The sequence below is a fragment of the Mustela nivalis genome (genome assembly GCF_964662115.1).
Source record: "Mustela nivalis genome assembly, chromosome: 13".
NCBI classification, from domain to species: domain Eukaryota; kingdom Metazoa; phylum Chordata; class Mammalia; order Carnivora; family Mustelidae; genus Mustela; species Mustela nivalis.
The window spans coordinates 81,201,075-81,223,009 of NC_139032.1; the positions used below are offsets into that span (position 1 = coordinate 81,201,075).

The 21,935-nt window shown below is 38.7% G+C and overlaps 1 protein-coding gene and 1 long non-coding RNA gene across 2 annotated transcripts in view; one reads left to right on the top strand and one right to left on the bottom strand.

The window, feature by feature from the left end:
* The window catches only part of LOC309846545, a 762,900-nt gene that overhangs the window by 189,035 nt on the left and 551,930 nt on the right, over nucleotides 1–21,935 (top strand). The window lies entirely within an intron of this gene.
* On the bottom strand, nucleotides 10,386–11,315 carry LOC309846207 (olfactory receptor 1L8-like; the record flags this gene model as incomplete). Its single annotated transcript, XM_082695020.1, has 1 exon — nucleotides 10,386–11,315. One exon carries the CDS (start codon nucleotides 11,313–11,315, stop codon nucleotides 10,386–10,388), a length of 930 nt encoding a protein of 309 aa, XP_082551146.1.

Below are 21,935 nucleotides of genomic sequence, written 5' to 3' on the forward strand. Positions count from 1 at the left end.
CCAATGAGATTGCAATACACAGAGAAAACTGCACAGTCATGCTAAGTCTGCCACACACAGAAAAATAAACTGCTAGGTAACACACGGGTGGCCAATTGAATTTCAATTTACTAGTAGATATATGCACGCCCAACTGATTGGATGTCTTCACCTGGCCTGACCCGCCCTTGTATCTAGGCTTTGCAAGTAAGTTCCTCTGGGAGGGGCAGGGGCAATCTAAGTTTACTGCATAGGGTCAATCTAAGTTCACTACATAAACACAAAATGACTCCCTCTGGCCAACCAGGCTCTTACACTAAGCAGAGTAAGTAGACTGGGAATCACACCTAGCAGGGCTGACTCCAGGGGATAGAGGAGCCCCAAGGCTTCCTGTTTCAGGGTTGGGACTCATTCCAGAGCTTCTTAACCTCAGTGAAACCATGTTTAGGTGTAAGTTTAGCTTGTGTATTTGAGACATTTCTAGGTTTTTATGGGGGGGGGGGAAGGGGGTGGGTGAAGGCTTATATTGCTATGTAGTTCCCTCTTAGGACTCTTAGGTTTTGAATAGTTATGTTCCCATTTTCATTTGCTTCCATGAGTTTTTTTTTTAATTATTTAATTCTGTATTTCCTGGTAGACCCATCAGACTAAAGAATGGATGCTCATTCTTCTACATATAGCTGTCCAGTTCTCCCAGCACCATTTATTGAAGAGACTGTCTTTTTTCCACTGTATATTTTTTCCTGTTTTGTCAAAAATTAATTGACCATAGAGTTGAGGATCCATATCTGGGCTCTCGACCACTCTCTTACACCGTACACAAAGATAACTCAAAATGGATAAAAGACCTCAACGTGAGACAGGAATCCATCAGACTCCTAGAGGAGAACATAGGCAGTAATCTCTTCGATGTCGGCCACAGCAACTTCTTTTCAAAGGCAAAGGAAACAAAAGCAAAAATAAACTTTTGGGACTTCACCAAAATCAAAAGTTTCTGCACAGCAAAGGAAACAGTCAAAAAAACAAAGAGGCACCCCACGGAATGGGAGAAGATATTTGTAAATGACAGTACAGGTTGATATCCAGGATCTATAATGAACTCCTCAAACTCAACACACATGAAACAGGCAAACATATCAAAAAATGGGCAGAAAATATGAAGAGACACATTTCCCATCAAGACATACAAATGGCTATCAGACACATGAAAAAATGTTCATCATCATTAGCCCTCAGGGAGATTCAAATTAAAACCACATTGAGATATCACCTTACACCAGTTAGAATGGCCAAAATTAGCAAGACAGGAAACAACATGTGTTGGAGGGGATGTGGAGAAAGGGGAACCCTCTTCCACTGTTGGTGGGAATGCAGGTTAGTGCAGCCTCTTTGGTGAACAGTGTGGAGATTCCTCAAGAAATTAAAAATAGAGCTTCCCTATGACCCTGCCATTGCACTCCTGGGTATTTACCCCAAGGACACAGATGTCGTGAAAAGAAGGGCCATCTGTACCCCAATGTTTATAGCAGCAATGGCCACAGTCGCCAAACTATGGAAAGAACCAAGATGCCCTTCAACGGACGAATGGATAAGGAAGATGTGGTCCATATACACTATAGAGTATTATGCCTCCATCAGAAAAGATGAATACCCAACTTTTGTAGCAACATGGATGGGACTGGAAGAGATTATGCTGAGTGAAATCAGTCAAGCAGAGAGAGTCAATTATCATCTGGTTTCACTTATTTGTGGAGCATAACAAATAGCATGGAGGACATGGGGAGATAGAGAGGAGAAGGGAGTTGGGGGAAATTGGAAGGGGAGGTGAATCATGAGAGACTATGGACTCTGAAAAACATTCTGAGGGATTTGAAGTGGTGGAAAGGGTGGGAGGTCAGGGTACCAGGTGGTGGGTATTATAGAGGGCATGGATTGCATGGAGCACTGGGTGTGGTGAAAAAATAATGAATACTGTTATGCTGAAAAAAAAAAAAAAAGAATGGATGCTCATTAACCTCCAAGTGTTCGAGTTCTGTCCGAATTTCCTCTTGCGATTGAGATCAAGTTTCAAAGCACTGGGATCTGAAAATATGCAAGGAATAATCCCAATCTTTTGGTACCATTTGAGACCTGATTTGTGACCCAGTGTGTGATCTATTCTGGAGAATGTTCCATGTGCACTCAAGAAGAATGTTTATTTTTTTGTTTAGGAGGAAGGCTCTGTATATATCTCTGAAGTCCATCTGGTTCAGTGTGTCATTCAAAGCCCTTGTTTCCTTTTTGGTCTTCTGCTTAGATGATCTGTCCATTGCCAAGTGGGGTGTTAATTTCCCCTACTATTATTGTATTATTATCAATGTGTTTCTTTAATTTTGTTATTAATTGGTTTATATAATTGGCTGCTCCCAAAGAAGGAGCATAAATATTTACAATTGTTAGATATTATTATTATTATTACTATTATTTTCAGTTAGACCAAGCTAACCTTACACCTAAAGGACCTGAAGAAAGAACAGCAAATAAAGTGTAAACCAAGCAGAAGAAGAGAAATAATAAAGATTAGAGCAGAAATTTAATGAAATAGGATCCAGAAAAACAGAATAGATCAATGAAACTAGAAGCTGATTCCTTGAATGAATCAATAAGATTGATAAATCTCTGGCCAGAATTATCCAAAGGAAAATGGAAAGGACCCTAATCAATAAAATCATGAATGAAAAGTGAGAGATCATGACTAACAACAAGGACATAGAAACAATTTTTAGAAATTACTACCAGCAACTATATGCCAACAAATTAAGCAACCTGGAAGGAATGGATTCATTCCTGGGAACTTATAAACTACCAAGACTGAAACAGGAAGAAATCAACAATCTGAATAGACCAGTAACAAAATTGAAGCAGTAATAAAAAACCTCCCCTATAATAAGAGTCTAGAGCCAGATGGCTTCCCAGGGGAATTCTACCAAACATTTAAACAAGAAATTAGGGGCGCTTCGATGGCTCAGTGAGTTAGGCTGAATTTAGTGTCATTGTATTTCCTGTAAAGTCACTGTTTTTGTATATTGTGTCTGTTTCTTTCTGGTCTATGTTACTTTTGGGATCTGTATTTGCTTACAGGATCCTCTTTAATATTTTTGCATTTTTAATATTTTAAACTCTTTATCTCTCTTTCCATTCTAAATGAGAGCCTTTCTGGATAAAGTCTTCTTGGTCTGGATAAAGTCTGCATGTTTTTCTCATTTAGTACCTTGAGTATATCATGCTGGCCCTATCTGGACTGCCCGTTCTCTGTGGATAGGTCTCCTGCCAGTCTAATGTTTCTACCCTTGTATGCTAAGGATCTCTTGTCTCAAGCAGTTCTCAGGATTTTCTGTTTATCTCTGAAATTTGTAAGCTTCATTATTATTTGTTGGGGCATTGGTCTATTTTTATTGATTTTGAGGGGGGTTCTTTTTCCCCCAGACTTGAATACCTATTTCCTTCCCCACATTAGGGAAGTTTCCAGGATGATTTGCTCAAATATACATTCTGTCCCTCTCTTCTTCTTCCCCTGAGAACCCAATTATTCTAATATTGTTTCATTTATGGTATCACTGATTTCTCAAAGCCTCCCTTCATGATCCATTAGTTGTTTTTCGCTCTTTTCCTCAGTTTCCTTACCTTCCATCATTTTGTCTACTATGTCACTGACTTTCTCTGCCTCATTCACCCTGGTAGTTAGAGTGTCTATTTTAGAGGGCATCCCAGTTAAAACATTTTTAATTTCAGCCTGATTAGATTTTAGTTCTTTTATTTCTGCACTAAGGGTTTCTCTAGTGTCTTTTAGGCCTTTTTTCAAGCCCAGCTAGTATCTTTACAATCTTATTCTGAATTCTAATTCTGACATCTTACTTATATCCATATCAATTAATTCTATGGCAGAGATTACTTCCAATTATTTCTTTTGTTGTGAAATTCTCTTTCAAGTCATTCTGCCCAGAGAAAAATAGATGAATGAGAGAACAAAATAAAAAATACCAACCATGACTCTAGCAAAATATATACTAGACAAATAAAAAGAGATTAGAAACCAAAAAAGAAATAAAAAATGAAAAAAGAATATAATCTCACAGTGGACAGAACAGGATCACACACTTTGTCCTGCATGTATATGTTAGAAGACACTAGATCCCAAAATTTAATGAAAGTAAAATGTAGATAGATAGATAAAACTGAATACAGTGAAAGGAATATGAAAATGAAGAATATAACTATAAGATGTAAATGTAAAAATGAAAACTAAAAAAGATTTAATAAAGAGTTGACAAGATAAGTAGTTGAAAAGTGAAAAAAGAAAAAATGAAAAAGGAAATTTTAAAAAGAAAGACAAAAATCATGAGAAAAAACCTTGAATTCAATATACTATTTTCCCCTAGAGCAGGAGTTTTTCAGTTCTGTGTGATCCTTAAATATGGTATTTGATGAATGTTTCTAGTGGTCTCTGGGAGAGGGGCCTGTTGCACTGACTCTCAAGTGTCTTTACCTAGGCAGTTTCACCATCCCTTGCCAGTGGACCAGGCTTAGTATAAGCTGCTTCTAGTTGCTATATGTGGTTTTGTGCCCTGAAGGTCTTTTGTTCCCCTGTAAAGGAGGAAAATAAATAAACAAATAAAAATGGTGGTGTCCTGTTCTCCAGTCCTGGAGCTGAAAGGTCTAGGCCCCCACTCTTCAGCACCCCTTCAGGTAAAAGCAGTCAATCATTTTTGTGTGTGCCAAACTCTGCAGACTCCTGTGGTTCACACCCATGTGGATCCTCCCTAAGGAAGGAAGGAGGTCTCCTCATGGTTCTGCTGCTTGCTGGGCCCCTGCTCTTGGGCCCCTCACCATATCATGCGTGCACCTGCACCACTCCTCTGGGGGGAGGGAGGAGGGTCTTACAGCGATTGTCACTTGTTGGGCCCCTATTCAGAGAGTGGTTGCCCAGTTGTGCAGTGGTTCATGGCTTATGGCAACAATGAACTGAGATTCCACTCCCAGGCTCACTGATTCCCCAGCTTCCCCTCTCCAGTGCTTAGGAAGACTGCCCTTACGGCCCCCTGTTCTTTCTGTGACCCCAGGGATCCTGAGACCACACTGTCTCACCAGTATTCTGCCTCATATCACCACCTGAGCACCTTTTAGGTAGGGATATCCACCACTGGGGCACACTTATAAAAGTTCCAATTTTAAAGTCCACTGCTAAATCATTTTCTGGTCGCCAGTTTATAGAGGCTCCCTCCCCCTCCCCCTGTGGTTTATCTTCCAATGTATCCCCTTAGATTCACATCTCTGCACCTCTTATCCTGCAAAAAGTGGTCACTTTTCTATTTGTAGAACTGCAGCAATTCTTTTTTTTTTTTTTTTTTAATTTTCAGCATAACAGTATTCCTTGTTTTTGCACCACACCCAGTGCTCCATGCAATCCGTGCCTCTCTAATACCCACCACCTGGTACCCTGACCTTCTACCCCCTGCCCCTTCTAAACCCTCAGATTGTTTTTCAGAGTCCATAGTGTCTCATGGTTCACCTCCCCTTCCAATTTCCCCCAACTCCCTTCTCCTCTATAACTCCCCTTGTCCTCCATGCTATTTGTTATGCTCCACAAATAAGTGAAATGTGATAATTGACTCTCATATGATAATTGACTCTCCCTACTTGACTTATTTCACTCAGCATAATCTCTTCCAGTCCCATCCATGTTGCTACAAAAGTTGGGTATTCATCCTTTCTGATGGAGGCATAATACTCCATAGTGTATATGGACCACATCTTCCTTATCCATTCGTCTGTTGAAGGGCATCTTGGTTATTTCCACAGTTTGGTGACCATGGCCATTGCTGCTATAAACATTGGGGTACAGATGGCCCTTCTTTTCACGACATCTGTATCTTTGGGGTAAATACCCAGGAATGCAATGTCAGGGTTATAGGGAAGTTCTATTTTTAATTTCTTGAGGAATCTCCACACTGTTCACCAAAGAGGCTGCACCAACTTGCATTCCCACCAACAGTGTAAGAGGGTTCCCCTTTCTCCACATCCCCTCCAACACATGTTGTTTCCTGTCTTGCTAATTTTGGCCATTCTAACTGGTGTAAGGTGATATCTCAATGTGGTTTTAGTTTGAATCTCCCTGATGGCTAGTGATGATGAACATTTTTTCATGTGTCTGATAGCCATTTGTATGTCTTCATTGGAGAAGTGTCTGTTCATATCTTCTCCCCATTTTTTGATATGATTGCCTGTTTTGTGTGTGTTGAGTTTGAAAAGTTCATTATAGATCCTGGATATCAACCTTTTGTTTGTACTGTCATTTGCAAATATCTTCCCCCATTCTGTGGGTTGCCTCTTTGTTTTCTTGACTGTTTCCTTTGCTGGAACTGCAGCAATTCTTTTCTTGGATCTCAGATGTTCTGAATGATTTGACAGATATCTAGCTGAATTCAAGGGACCAGATGAAACAAGGGTAACCTACTCTACTGCCATTTTCCCTCCTCTCTGATATTTAACTTCTGAATTGTAATTTTTGTCTATCTGGTGGGTACTCAATGGGTTCCCATTATGATTTAACATGAATGAAACTCAGTATCTTTTAATGTAATCACATTTGGTCATCTGGATTTCTGTGGGTGTGTGTGTATAAATGTGTATGTGTGTGAAAAGCTTATTTACTTCCTTTTCATAATTTATCCCCTCACTTCTTTTTCCTTATTGACTTCCAGGGATCTTTATATATTCTTAATTTGAGCATTTTGTATGTTTTATGAATTTCAATGATCTTTTGTCTTTTTACTCTATAATGTCTTTTGATAAACAGACATAAGTATTTAATTTTTTTCCAAGATATTATTTTCCAAGATATTATTTATTTATTTATTTGACAGAGAGAGAGACACACACACACTGGGAGAGGTAACACAAGCAGGGGGAGTGGGAGAGGGAGAAGCAGGCTTCCTGCACAGCAGGGAGCCTGATGCAGGGTTTGATCCCAGGACCCCAGGATCATGACCTGAGCTGAAAGTAGATGCTTAAAAACTGAGCCACCCATGTGCCCCTCAGTATTTAATTTTAACACAGTGAATTTTCTATTCTTTTATTTTAAGAATTATTTTTCTATTTCAAGGAGACAAAGATATTCTTCTAATTCTTTTATATAAAGGTATAGTTTTTGGTTTTCATATGCAAGTTTAGAATTTATCAGGGGTTAGTTTTTCCATATGGTGTTGGTAGGGATCCAAATCATTTTTCTGTGTGACTTCTCAAATATCTTAGCTCCATTTATGAAAAGATACTGTCCATTGCCTCATTCATAAATCAAGTGTATACCAGTCTTTGGGTATGTTTTCAGGCTTTCTACCCATGAATTAAATACTGATGTCTTTTTTGTCTAGTGCTTCAGCAATATCCATATAGTTTTATTTACCATAGGTTCATAGGAGGTCTTGATAACTGGTTGCTAGTGATTCTCAAAATACTGTTTCTAAATCAGCATATAAGCATTACCTGGGGATTTGTCAGAAATGCAAATCACTGAACCTCACCAGTGATATATTTAGGGGACACAGTCATAGGTCTATGGCTATACTCATTCTTGGAAAAAAATTACCAAATTTTCTCTTCCAAGGCCAAAGGGTTAATAGTAATAAAAGGCAACTATAGATTGAAGGTGAGATGCTTCAAACATAGAGTGTCTCCTCTTTATCTGCTTCTCCAAAATAAGTATTAGGACACTGAATGGAGGGTCTATTTGGTGATCTGACCTCCTTTATATCAACCCTTTCTTACCATGACAAAATATTATTACTTAAAAAAAAAAAGATTTAGTTTGGGGCACCTGGGTGGCTCCGTGGGTTAAAGCCTCTGCCTTCGGCTCAGGTCCCAGGGTCCTGGGATCGAGCTCCACGTCAGGATCCCTGCTCAGTGGAGAGCCTGCTTCCCTTCCTCTCTCTGTCTACTTGTAATCTCTGTCAAATAAATGAATAAAATCCTTAAAATAATAAAAGGAGAGCTGGTGATATTCCTTAAAAAAAAAAAGATTTAATTTATTGATTTTAGAAAGAGAGAAAGGGAGAGAGAGAGAGAGAGAGAGAGAGAGAAGGGCAGAGGGTGAGAGAATCCCTAGCAGACACCATGCTGACCATGGAGCCAGACATGCAGCTCAATTCCAGGACCCTGAGATCATGACCTGAACCAAAATAAAGAGTCAGACAATTAACTGACTGCACCACTCAGGAGCTCTAACATGATATATTTCTGTTGAAACGAAAGTCAGTGATATGAACAACAGAGCAATCTTATATTACATTTTAATTAGTGATTAGTTCTACAAAAAATATATGTCCCATTTTAATAAATTCAAATACTCCAGATATGTAGAAGCTAAAAACAGACATCATCTCCTTTTCTATTCCATGTCATCTCCTAGAATTAACCATATTCAATAGGAGATTTCTTTACTGAATATATACTATTACTTAATCATTATATATATATATATATATATACACTCTTAAAATACAGATTTATTATTAAGTATTTTATCATCATTTATTAATAGGTTTATTCTTTTTGAAAAGAGGTTTCTTTTTTTTTTTTATTATGTTATGTTAGGCACCATACAGTACATCATTCCATGATTCATTAATTGCATATAACACCCAGGTTTATTCTTTTCTTTTTATGTTATGTTAGTCACTATACAGTATATCATTAGTTTTTGATGTTGTGTTTCATGATTCACTGATTGTGTATAACGCCAAGTGCTCCATGCAATATATGCCCTTCTTAATACCCATTACTGGTCTAACCCGTCCCCCCACTCCCCTCCCCTCAAAAAACCTCAGTTCATTTCCTGAAGTCCATAGTCTCTCATAGTTCATCTTCCCATCTGATCCCCCCCCCCCCTTTATTTTTCCCAGGCTTATTCTTTTCAACTTGTTTTTCATTCATAATTGCTTTTCAGGGCAGTGATAGAAATATGCATCATTATTTAAACTGACCACATATTATTTATTTCTACGGAAAAATTGAACCATCATTTATCTATTCTATTGATGGACATTTAGATTGTTTTTAACTTTTCACTATTACAGACAATGCTGTAATCAAAAAGTGTCTGTGTACATGCATTTTTATAATTTGATGTACTATTACTTTAGGACATGAGTCCTAGAAATAAAACATAGAGATATGGAATGCTCAGAAATTTTCAAATATTCAGCTTCTCACATGAGGCCATGTTAGTTTTCTTTAAGGGGAGATGCTTATTAAAATTCAGGTTCACAGGCCCCATGTGAGGCCTGCTGAGTAATATTTTTGGAAATGATACACAATACTAAGTGGCAAAAATATTAAAATAGAAAATACAGTAAAGACTAAAATCCCTGAGACAGTAATAGAGAATAGAGAAGGAAAACAACAGTATACAGAATCAAGTACTAGCCTGTAGCACTGGATAACTCTACATCCCAGAGCCTCTATGTTTAGTTCTGGAAGCTCCTAGTTATATCTGCCTGCAATGTTCACATATGGGCTTTGAGTCTCTCTTCAAAAGATACTGAGAATAATTCTAAGTAGTTACAATAAATCTTTCCCTGAGAAGCAGACAGACTTCAGAGTGGTAGGAATGGTAGAAATTGAGGGATCTCTAAGGGGAGTTGAAGGTAAGAGAGGTCAGAAGGGGAGTGATTGCCTGTGAAGGATAAGCACCAGATGACCAGGTTAAGGACCCGGAAGCAACTCTGGCCCTTGCACACTGGCCTGTTCATAGGTTCAGTTGTGTGTTGAACTTCTAAGTTATTTAGCTAATCAGGTCTAAGAGCTGGGCTTGTGTTCACTACAGACCCCAGAATATCTTCCTATCAGTGATAGAGAAGAAAGAAGAGGCATGATCCCTGTATAAACTGACAGGCCAGACATATTCTTTGCTTTTGTGGAAGTTTCAAATATAGGAAACTCTCAATTTCTGTCTCTCTGTATCTCTTTCTCTTCCTAAATTACTGTAATGACCTTGAAAAAGCTAGCCAAACGGATTACAAAAGTTTATTAAAGTAAGAAGGATACTAAGGGAATCAAAGTCATTGAATAGATATGAGTTAGGTCCACCAATTTTTGTGGAAAACAGAGGTTTCAACAGCCCTTGGGGGAATGAAAAAGATGTGGTTTCCTGGAGAAGAAGAGAGAGGTAGAAATGTGAAAACTGGAACCCAGGAACTTGGCTGACCTTGAACCATTTGCTGAATCATAATAGGCTCAGTGGTTGATGGCTGCAAATGTAAAGACATGGATACAACCCAACATTCATGACAGATATGATTATGCCTGCTGACCAGCAGAAACAGGGTCCAGGGCAGCAGAGACCCTCATGAACACGCTCCCAGAGGTTCTGGCTAGGACTTCCTCCTGGCCATCAGCTTCCTCAGGCCCCTTTCCATGTCTCTGTTTCTCAGAGTATAGATAAAAGGATTTAGCATGGAGGACAGAACTGTGTAGGCAAGTGATGCCACACGCTCTCTAACAGCGTATGTGGACAAGGGTTGTAAATAAACATAGAAGATGCTTCCATAAAAGAGAGTTACCACGGTGAGGTGGGAGCCACAGGTGGAGAAAGCTTTGCGTTTCCCAGCAGCTGAGGGAATCTTGAGAACTGTGATGAAAATTCGTATGTAAGAGAAAGTAATGCACAGAAAGGGGGTCACCAAAACAATGGAGCCTTCTGATGTTATCATGATTTCATTGACAAATGTGGAAGAGCAGGACAATTTTAGCAAAGGCTTGATGTCACAGAAGAAATGGTAGATAACATTGGAGTCACAGAAGATGAGGCGATTCAGTAGTAGGGTGTGTAGGAGTGAGTGGAGGTGAGGAAGTGAGAAGGAAAAGGCCACCAGCAGGACACAGCGGCGGTGGTTCATGGTGGTGACATAGTGGAAGGGGTCACAGATGGCCACATAGCGGTCAAAGGCCATGACCACCAGAAGGCAGCTATCAGTGTTGGCCAGAGCATAAATGAAATACATCTGTGTCAGACACCCAGCATAGGAGATGGTCTTCTCTGACAGGAAGTTCACTAGCATCCTAGGGACAATTGTTGTTGTAAAGCAAATGTCAGTGAAGGACAGGAAACTCAAGAAGAAATACATGGGGGTCTGGAGCTGGGGGTCAGAGTGGATGGCCACAATGATGAGTAGGTTCCCGATTATGGTGACTAGGTACATGGTGAGGAAGGCGATAAAGAGGGGTGTCTGGTCTTCAGGCCGGGAGGAGAGCCCCAGGAGAATGAACTCAGAGACACTGCTGGTTTGGTTGACTTTTTCCATGGTCACATCGCCAACTAAACAGAGAAGATCTTACCTCTTAACACACGAACATTTCTTTCACAACCATAATCATAAACAAGGCAGTAAGTATGTTTCTACCTACTATTACTTTCCACCCATAAAGCTTTCCTTTAGTTTCTACCCATTAGCTACCATGTAGACAACTTGTCATATTTGTGGTCCTTGATGCTGCCCTGTCTCAGCTTGCTGACTTTACATGCTACTGGTGTTGATAGCATGGACTTTCAGAAGAAGAATTTTCCTTCAGAAACAGAGCTTAACTATTTCAGCTTATATCAAATCTTAAAAATAATTGCTAACTGAGTACCTACTTTGTGAAAAATACTCTATGGGAGTAGGGGCACCACTGTGAAAAAGACAGAGACAAGCCAGGCATGAAGGATCTATATCTACCTACCTACCTATTAATCTACCTATCTATCATCCATCTATCATCAGATAGTTCTATGGTGTATAAGGAAATATAAATCCCATAAGAGGATAGAGACTTACAAAGGTAGGATTGGGAATTTATTTTAGATTAGATGATTTCATTTTTCTTTGTCTATATCAAATTTTCAGTTGTCATGCTGAGCTTTATCTTTGAATCTCCTTGCCAAAAAGAAGGATTTGATGAAATATTCAATGAGGAAATCAGAGGAATAAGAACCCAGGTCAGCAAAGTTTTACTGTCATGCTTGGTTTATCTTTAGAGGTACTTATTTAGAAGTTCATATTCCTTAGTGAATGTTAACCTATCAGGATCAGTCCATATAAATCCTTGTTTTAAATTTACTTTCTATTTTTCCTCTTGTTTCCTAAGTCAGATCATGTTTTCACATCTTGGATATCCAACCATTAAGCAAGCATATGTTTTTCCATGCCAGCAGCCATTTGTTTATTTAGTTATATATATATATGTATATACATATATATATATAATTGAAAAATATATATTATTGCTTTGTTTAGGTATGTTTTTCTTCCATTTACTTCAATAATTACTTAAAATACTATGGCATATATTTCATTCTGTTTTTTTTCTCTCTGTATATAATTTTTTGGATATCTATCAATGTTCTGGTTCTAACTCTTTCCATTGTGTCATGTGGCTCACCTGACTTACTATGTCCTCTAACTCTTTGCTACCATAAACAACATATATTCAGATATCCTCGTGTCTACGGAGTGTTTTAAATTATTCATCCAGACCTTGAGAATGGGCACATTGGATAGACTTGTTTTGGTTTGGTTTGTTTGCTTGTTTGTTTTTTGGCTTCATTAATAGTATGAGACTTCAACACTGTACTCATAGCAATGGACAGATCCTCTAAGCAGAAGATCAACATGGATAGGCATGACTTTAATAGCAATTCAAAGAATGGCTATTTATTCATTTGTTCATACAACAATTAAATGTCTAGTTTCCAGCTGGCTCATAGCAGGCAAGTAATTGAATATCTTTAAATTTCAGTGTTCTTTTCTATGAATAGCTATATTAATATTTTCTCCATAATATTTTTATGAGATTTTCATGATATAATGTACCCAAAGCACTTAGAATAGTTCCAGAGAGAGAGAGTATTTGATAATACTGTCTTCTCTTTCCCATCACCATTGGTGCCAATGACTTTTTCCCCAGCTAGGTATCTGTACACATTCTCAAAAGTAATGAATCAGAATACTAAAATAATTCTAGCCCACACTTTAATGCTCTAGTGGTCATACTGACCTTAATATGAATCTACAAAGCCTTTTTAAAAGGTGCATGCTTTGACTAATCTGTGAGTAAATCAACAATTAAGCTCTTATCCCATATAAGTGGAACTTTGTTTAATCCTAACTGTAAATTTATGAGACATAAACTATTATTATTCCCAGCTTTTTTTTTTTTGATGAGGAAACAGATAGAGAGAGTAACAATAATTTGCTAAACTCACATATCAAGTAAATAGCAGAAATATGTTTCAAACTCAGGACTAATTGTGGATTTCAAGATTTAACCACTATGTGTCTTCTCATGTTTTTGTAAAGCTATAAAATATATCTGAAATAGCCATGCACAGGATCTAGTTTCTTTTTCAACTTGATCATTTTCTATTTTTTAAGTCATTTTCTATTTTTTATTTTCTATTTTAAAACACACATATGTCCCACCATTTTTTCCTAAATTTTTTTTGTCCCACATTAAAACAGACCTTTGCTTTTATAATGGGAAATCTAGTTTTTCTGTGTTCAATAGAATGCAGACTTTGAAAATTCTAATACACATGATTAACTGGCAACAGGAGGAATTTGGTCTTGGATGGCTGGTGTATTGAGTCGAGAGTGTGGTAGAAAGTGCGCTGGACCTGGAAGCACAAGGTGGAGGTTTATACTATCACCTGTGCCCCGTGTGATTTTAGGTATCTGAAAGAGCTAATGAAACTTAACATATAAGTACAGCTTGTAAAATATATACATAAAAAATAAGTTATTTGTGAAGGGGATGACTGGGGAGTATGAGATAAGATTTAAAGTGATTTAAAAGTTTTTTTCAGCTGAGGTCATCCCCAAAGACCGCTTAAGGCTGAGGACTATCTTACAAGTCCCTGTGTCTTATCTGGGTTGAGTACTTGATAAAATGGAAGGAAGTTTTGGAAGTGAGAATCCTAGGGAATCATTCTAAAAACCTGGGATGTGTCAGGGAAGGGGACGTGTGTGTGTGTGTGTGTGTGTGTGTGTGTGTGTGTGTGTGTGTGTGGTGTGTGTGTGTGTGTGTGTGTGTGTGTGTGTATCTTTTCTACTAAACTCCTCTTCTGCACCTATTGAGAATCTGGTTCCTGGAAACCATGGGATAATGATACACACTGGACCACAGATCAAATAGGGTGGTCACAAAATACAAAGCCAGACTTATTATTAGGCTGAATTCTGATATATTGTGTCCATATGATTTTTGGAGCCAGAGGAGCCAAATAGAGACTGAAATAAATATCCAGGTGAGGTGGATGGTCAATGAGTATGATGATGTTCACTTTCCATATCCAGATATCTTCTCACTTTTCCCAGTTTAAAAAAAATATTTTCTCTCTCCTGAGCCACTTTTCCAAATTGGTTACATTTACCTATCAGTCAAAGCTGCCCTTTTGATTTTCTAGCCAACAATGAGCAAGAGGGGTTGGGAAGAAGGAAGAAAGAGAAGATAGATTCCTCTGGATTCCAGAGGGAAAAAGTATTTTCCTGATTCTGGATCCCATCCCTGTCTATTCCTCATCCTCTGTCTCTCAGCATCATTCAGTTGTTTTCTGCTCCCCACTGTAGAAGGCTGAGATGCCCAGACTCACTGTAGCAGGAACTCTCCTGGTTGGTGAAACCCTATGGTCTTCTCATGGGTTTGTCTCTGCTCTCCTGGACACCTTTGGGTCCTTCTTGTGCTGAGAGAGCTTTGGAGTGCTCATTCCAATCTGACTCCTCAAGAGAATTTGCTCTGTGAACTCTCTCTTGATACAGAAATCACAATGGCCACAGAATTGAGTGGCGTTGTCCTCAGGGGGACAATTAACTCCTGAGGCCACCTTCTTAAGATTGAGGCTATTTCCAGAGCCGTTTAAACTTACCATAACATCTCCAGGGCATGCTTTAGTGTCCTCAGTGTAGGGTAATCAAAGGTGATAGGATCTGCACACCTGTGTGTGTGTGTGTGTGTGTGTGTGTGTTCAGTGAGTAGGGAGTGCTACCATTTGGGTTCTCCAGGAAGCAGTCTTTCAGATGGAGATTAGCATGCAAGGTGTTCATTACAGAGTGCTCTAGGAATCCTCATCTGTGGGAGAAAGAGAAATTAAGCAGAGCTGGGCAGAGGGAAAAGGTGGGTTGTGATACAGTCCTCATGAAGGTCTCAGCTGACCTTACTGGGAGCTCTGGAGCTAGGATGTCAAAGAGGACAATTCTTTATATCCCCATGTTGATCATTGGGAGTAGGGTGCTTCTGGAAGAAAGGATACTCAGATGAAGCAGTTTCTTTCAGCTGAGGTCATCCCCAAAGAGAGCTTAAAGCTGAGGACGACCTTACAAGGTCACCCTTGATGAGCTACAGTGCACTCATTATCCATTTTTGACCTGCACTTAAACAGTGAGCTGACCCACTTGTGAACCATGCTCAAGCATTTCCCTCCTCTGTCAGCTGGTTATAAGGGAAAATTCTATGCAGCCATTGCTTTCCAAACCCTCTTCTAGATCACTTGGATCTTTACAGTGCTTCTTTATATCCCCTGCATCTTTACAGTGCTTAGCTTCTACCCTCAAGACTGTCTCTTGTTAAAGTTCCAACTTGCTAGCAACTTCTTGGTTATCTGGTCCAATTACCATGGTATCTTTGATACAATGGACTAGTGCGATGTCCTATGGGATATGCAAACAGTCTGCATGTTTTTGGACTCTATTATGACAGAATTCAGAAGAGTTAACAGAGTCCTGAGGAAAACATATACCATTTTCATTCCAAGTGCATGCAAACTGTTTCTGATCCTTTTATGTGTGAGGGGTGGAAAATAATGCATCCACAAGATCAGTGGCTGCAGATCATGCACCTGAGGCCAAATACTAGTCTTTGGTAGCAAATATACCACATCTGAAGGATGGCTAAGATTGCAGCTACTACTTGGTTGACTTTGCAATGGTCCACTGTCACCTTCCAGGCTCTGTCTGTTTTTCATAGGAACTCAAATGGTGAATCAAGGGGAGAAATAATGGACATTCATCCTGGCAAGCTTTCTGTGCCATTTCCCTGGGATATATTATTTTTGATTTATTACCCTGACTTGGGGATGGGCAGTTTCAGGAGCTTCTCACAGGCCAGGGATTGAATGTTGAGGATGTGCCAACTGCCATGCATATCTTTGTAGTTATATATTAGGAAACTAGTGAAATCACATGGTGGGTCTGTAGATTAAGTGGACCCACTGTATAAGCGATTTGGGTCAGTACTCCATTTAGTACCCTGTCCCCATACTCATTCTCTCTAACAGTGAAATCATGATGACATTTCCCCATTTAAAGTTGCCAAGTAAATGCTATATGTACCCTTGGGGAAGACATGGGTATACCCCTGTGGTGTTGCATGGCTCTTTCTCCTTGGGATGTGGGCTCTCCATCAGTCAGTGGATTTGGGGACTAAAAAGTGACTCAGGTCTAAAAACCAAGCAAGGGACTAGAATGTTTTATTGAGTACACTCAGTCTCCTCATAATGGAGCAATACCCCTTATTGGTTGCTGATCTAGCCACTCCATCTCCATAATTCTTCCCTGGTGCGGTTTCCTTGACAGACATTCTGACCTCACCACTTGTAAAGATTAATTTTCTGTGTCAAGATGGCTGGGCTACGGGGCCTACTTATTTACCAAATTCTAATTTATATTTTGCTGTGGAGGTATTTTGTAGATATGACTGACCTCTACAATCGGTTGACTTTAAGTAAAGGAATGTAATTTAAGTAAATAAAGTAAAATGCTTTACTTAAGGCCTTAAGAATATAAGCAAAAACTGAGGCTTCCTGGAGAAGAGACTCTGCCTCAAGACTGCCCGAGTTTCCAGCCTGCAGAGCTGTCTGCAGCTGTGGATTTTGGACTTCCCAGCTCCCACAATTGCATAAGTCAACTCTTTTTATTTATTTTATGTGTGTTTTTATTAGTTTTAGAGGTAGAATTTAGTGATTCATCAGTTGCATATAACACCCAATGCTCGTTACATAAAGTGCCCTCTTTAATTCACATCATCCAATTATCCCTCCCCTGACCCCCGCTACCCCTCCAGCAACCCTCAGTTTGTTTCCTAGAGTTCAGCATCTCTTATGGTTTGTCTCCCTCTCAATTTTCATCTTATTTTATTTGTCCTTCCTTTCCTCTATGTTCCTCTATTTTCTTTCTTTCTTTCTTTCTTTTTTTTTTAGATTTTATTTATTTATTTGACAGAGGTCACAAGTAGACAGAGAGGCAGGCAGTGAGAGAGGAAGGGAAGGAGGCTCCCTGCTGAGCAGAGAGCCCGATGCGGGGGCTTGATCCCAGGACCCTGGGATCATGACCTGAGCCAAAGGCAGAGGCTTTAACCCACTGAGCCACCCAGGTGCCCCTGTTTTCTTTTTTTTGTGTTAAGATTTTATTTATTTATTTATTTAACAGAGAGAGAGAGATAGCATGAGAGAAAGCACAAGCAGTGGGAGTGGCAGGCAGAGGGAGAGAGAAGCAGTCTTCCTCCTAGGCAAGGAGCCCGATGAGGGCTTGATACCAGGACCATCAGATCAGAGCTTGAGTTGAAGATAGGTGCTTAACCAACTGAGTCACCCAGGTACCCCATCTGTTTTATTTCTTAAAATCCACATGAGTGAAATCATTTCATATTTGTCCTTTTCTGACTGACTTATTTCATATACCACAATACCCTCTAGTTCCATCCATATCATTGCAAATGGCAATATGTCATTCTTTTTGATGGCTGGGTAATATTCATATATATATATACACACACATATATATACATACATACACACACACTACCTCTTCTTTATCCATTCCCTTGTCAATGGACACCTCAGCTATTTCCACAGTTTGGCTATTGTGGACATTGCTGCTATAAACATTGGGGTGCATGTGCCCTTTCGAATCACTATGTTTGTATCCTTTGGATAAATACCTAGTAGTGCAATTGCTGAGTCACAGTTTAGTTATCTTTTTAACTTTCTGAGGAATGTTCATACTACACTAGAGTGGCTGTACCAGCTTGCATTCCCACCAATAGTATACATGGATTCCCTTTTCTCTGCATTTTTGCCAATATCCATTGTTTCCTGACTTGTTAATTTTAGCCACTCTGACTGGCATGAGGTGGTATCTCTTTGTGGTTTTGATGTCAGTGATATTGAGCATTTTTTTTTCATATGTCTATTGTCCATTTGTATGTCTTCTTTGGAGAAATGTCTCTTCATGTCTTCTGCCCATTTCTTAACTGGATTATTTGTTTTTTGGGTATGTAGTTGGATAAGTTCTTTTTTTCAGTTTTTTAAAAAAGATTGTATGTATTTATTTGAGAGTGAGTGTGAGAAAGAGAGAGAGAGCATGAGCAGGGGGTAGGAGCAGAGGGAGAGGAAGAAGCAGATTCTCTACTGAGCAGGGACCCCCAGAGGTGGGACTCGATCCCCAGACCCTGGGGTCATGACCTGAGCCAAAGGAAGATGCAACTGAATGAGCCACCCAAGTTCAAACTTGATAAGTTCTTTATAGGTTTTGGATACTAATTTTTTATCAGATATGCCATTTGCAAATATCTTCTCCCATTCTGTGGGTTGCCTCTTTGTTTTGTTGACTGTTTCCTTTGCTGTGCAGAAGCTTTTGATCTTGATGAAGTTCCAATAGTTCATTTTTGCTTTTGTTTCTTTTGCCTTTGGAGACATGTCTAGTAAGAAGTTGCTGCAGCTGAGATCAAAGAGGCGCTGCCTGTGTTCTCCTCTAGGACTTTTATTCCTGTCTCACATTTAGGACTTTCACTCATTTTGAGTTTATATTTGTGTATGTTGTAAGAGAATGGTCCAGTTTCATTCTTCTACATGTGGCAGTCCAATTCTCCCAACACTTGTTGAAGAGACTGCCTTTTTTCCATTGGATATTCTTTCCTGCTTTGTTGAAGATTAGTTGACCATAGAGTTGAGGGTCCATTTCTGGGTTCTCTATTCTGCTCCATTGATCTATGTGTTTGTTTTTGTGCCAGCACCAATGGTAACACAGTTTGAAGTCTGGAATTGTGATGCCTCCAGGCTTGGTTTTCTTTTTCAACCTTCCCTTGGCTATTTGGGGTCTTTTCTGGTTCCATACATATTGTAGGATTATTTGTTCCAGCTCTGTGAAAAATGTTGATGGCATTTTGATAGGGATTGCATTGAATGTGTAGATTGCTTTGCGTAGCATAGACATCTTAACAATGCTTATTCTCCCAATCCATAAGCATGGAATGGTTTTCCATTTGTGTGTGTGTGTGTTCTATCGTTTTCAGAGTACAGATCCTTTACCCCTTTGGTTAGGCTTATTCCTAGGCATCTTATGGTTTTTGGTGCAATTGTAAATGGGATTGATTCCTTGATTTCTCTTTCTTCTGCCTCATTGTTAGTGTACAGAAATGCAACTGACTTCTATGCCTTGATTTTATATCCTTCCATTTTGCTGAATTCCTGTATCACTTCTAACAATTTTTTGCTGGAGTCTTTTGGGTTTTCTACATAGAGTATCATGTCATCTGTGAAGGGAACAAGTTTGATTTCTTCTTTGCTGATTTAGATGCCTTTTCTTTTATTTTTTTGTTTTCTGATTGCTGATGCTAGCACTTCTGGTACTATATTGAACAGCAATGATAGAGTGAACATCTTTGTCATGTTCCTGACCTTAGGGAAAAAGCTCTCAGTTTTCCTCATTGAGAATGATATTCACTGTGGGTTTTTCATATGTGGCTTTTATGATATTCAGGTATGTTCCTTCTATTCCTACCCTGCTGAGAGTTTTTTTTTTTTTTAAGAAGAATGCTGTATTTTTCAAATGCTTTTTCTGAATACTTAGAAAGGATCATATGGTTCTTGTCTTTTTTGCTGTTGTTGTTAATGCAGTATATCACATTGATTGATTTATGGATGTTGAACCACCCTTGCATCCCAGGAATAAATCTCACTTGGTTGTGGTGAATAATACTTTTGATACAATGTTGGACCCTATTAGCTAGTAACTTGGTGAGAATTTTTGCATCCATGTTCATCAGGGATATTGGTCTGTAATTCTCCTTATTGACAGAGTTTGTCTGGTTTTGGGATCAAGGTAATTCTGGCCTTGTAGAACAAGTTTGAAAGTTTTTCTTTTTTGAAACAGCTTCAATAGAGTAAGTATTATTTCTCCTTTAGTTGTTTAGTAGAATACCCCTGGGAAGCTATCTGGCCCTGGACTCTTTTTTTTGGGAGGTTTTTGATAACTGCTTCAATTTCCTAGCTGGTTATGGGTCTCTCCAGACTTTCTATTTCTTCCTGGTTCAGTTTTGGTAGTTTATATGTTTCTAGGAATGTATCCATTTCTTCCAGATTGCCTGGTTTGTTACCATATAATTGCTCATAACAGTGTCTTGTAATTGTTTGTATTTCCTTGGTGTTGGTGTGATTTCTCCTCTTTCATTCATGTTTTTATTTATTTGGGTCCTTTCTTTGTCTCTCTCTCTCTCTCTCTCTTTTTTTGGATAGGTCTGGCTAGGGGTTTATTGATCTTATTAATTCTTTCAAAGAACTAGTGCCTGGTTTTGTTGTTTGGTTCTACTGTGTGTTTGTTTTTTTCTGTATCATTGATTTCTACTCTAATCTTTCCTATTTCTCTTATTTTGCTAGATTTAGGCTTTACTTGTTCTTTTTCTAGCTCCTTTAGGTGTAAGGTTAGATTGTGTATTTGAGACTTTTCTTGCTTCATGAGAAAGGCCTGTATTGCTATACACTTCCTTCTTAGGACCACCTTTGCTGAATCCCAAAGGTTCTGAAATATTGTTTTCATTTTTATTTGTTTCCACATATTTTTAAAGTCTTCTTTAATTTTTTTGTTAGCCCATTTATTCTTTAGTAGGATGCTCCTAATCTCCAGGTATTTGTGTTCCTTCCAGATTTTTTCTTGTTATCAAGTTCAAATTTTAAATCATTTTGATCTGAAAATACGCATGGTATAATCCCTATCTTTTTGTACCATTGAGATCTGATTTGTGACCCAGTATGTGATCTATTCTGGAGAATGTTCCTTGCACACTTGAGAAGAATGAGTATTCTGTTGCTTTAGTATGGAATGCTCCTTATACATTTGTGAAGTCCATCTGGTTCAGTGTGTCATTCAAACCTCGTGTTTCCTTGTTGATTTTCTGCTTAGAGGATCTGTCCATTGTTTTGAGTGGGGTGATAAAGTCCCCTAGTATTATTGTATTATTACCAATCTGTTTCTTTAATTTTATTTTTAGTGGTTTTATATATTTAGCTGCTCCCAAGCAGGAGTATAAATATTTGCAATCTGTACATCTTCTTATTGGATAGACCCTTTTATTATGATACAGTGTCCCTCTTCATCCCTTATTACAGTCTGGCTTAAAAGCTAGTTTGTCATTTAAAATAACTATTTTCAAAAAAAAAAAAGCTAGTTTGTCTGATGTATGTAAGAATTGCTATTCCAGGTTTCTTTTGATGTCTATTAGCATTATAAATGGCTCTCCACCTCCTCACTTTCATTCTGGAAGTGTCTTTGAATCTAAACTGAGTCTTTTAAACAACAGATTTATGGGTCTTCTTTTTTTTTAAATTTTTTCAATTTATTTATTTTCAGAAAAGCAGTATTCATTATTTTTTCACCACACCCAGTGCTCCATGCAATCCATGCCCTCTATAATACCCACCACCTGGTACCCTGACCTCCCACCCCCCTGCCACTTCAAACCCTTCAGATTGTTTTTTAGAGTCCATAGTCTCTCGTGATTCACCTCCCCTTCCAATTTACCCCAACTTCCTTCTCCTCTCTAACACCCCTTGTCCTCCATGCTATTTGTTATGCTCCACAAATAAGTGAAACCATATGATAATTGACTCTCTCTGC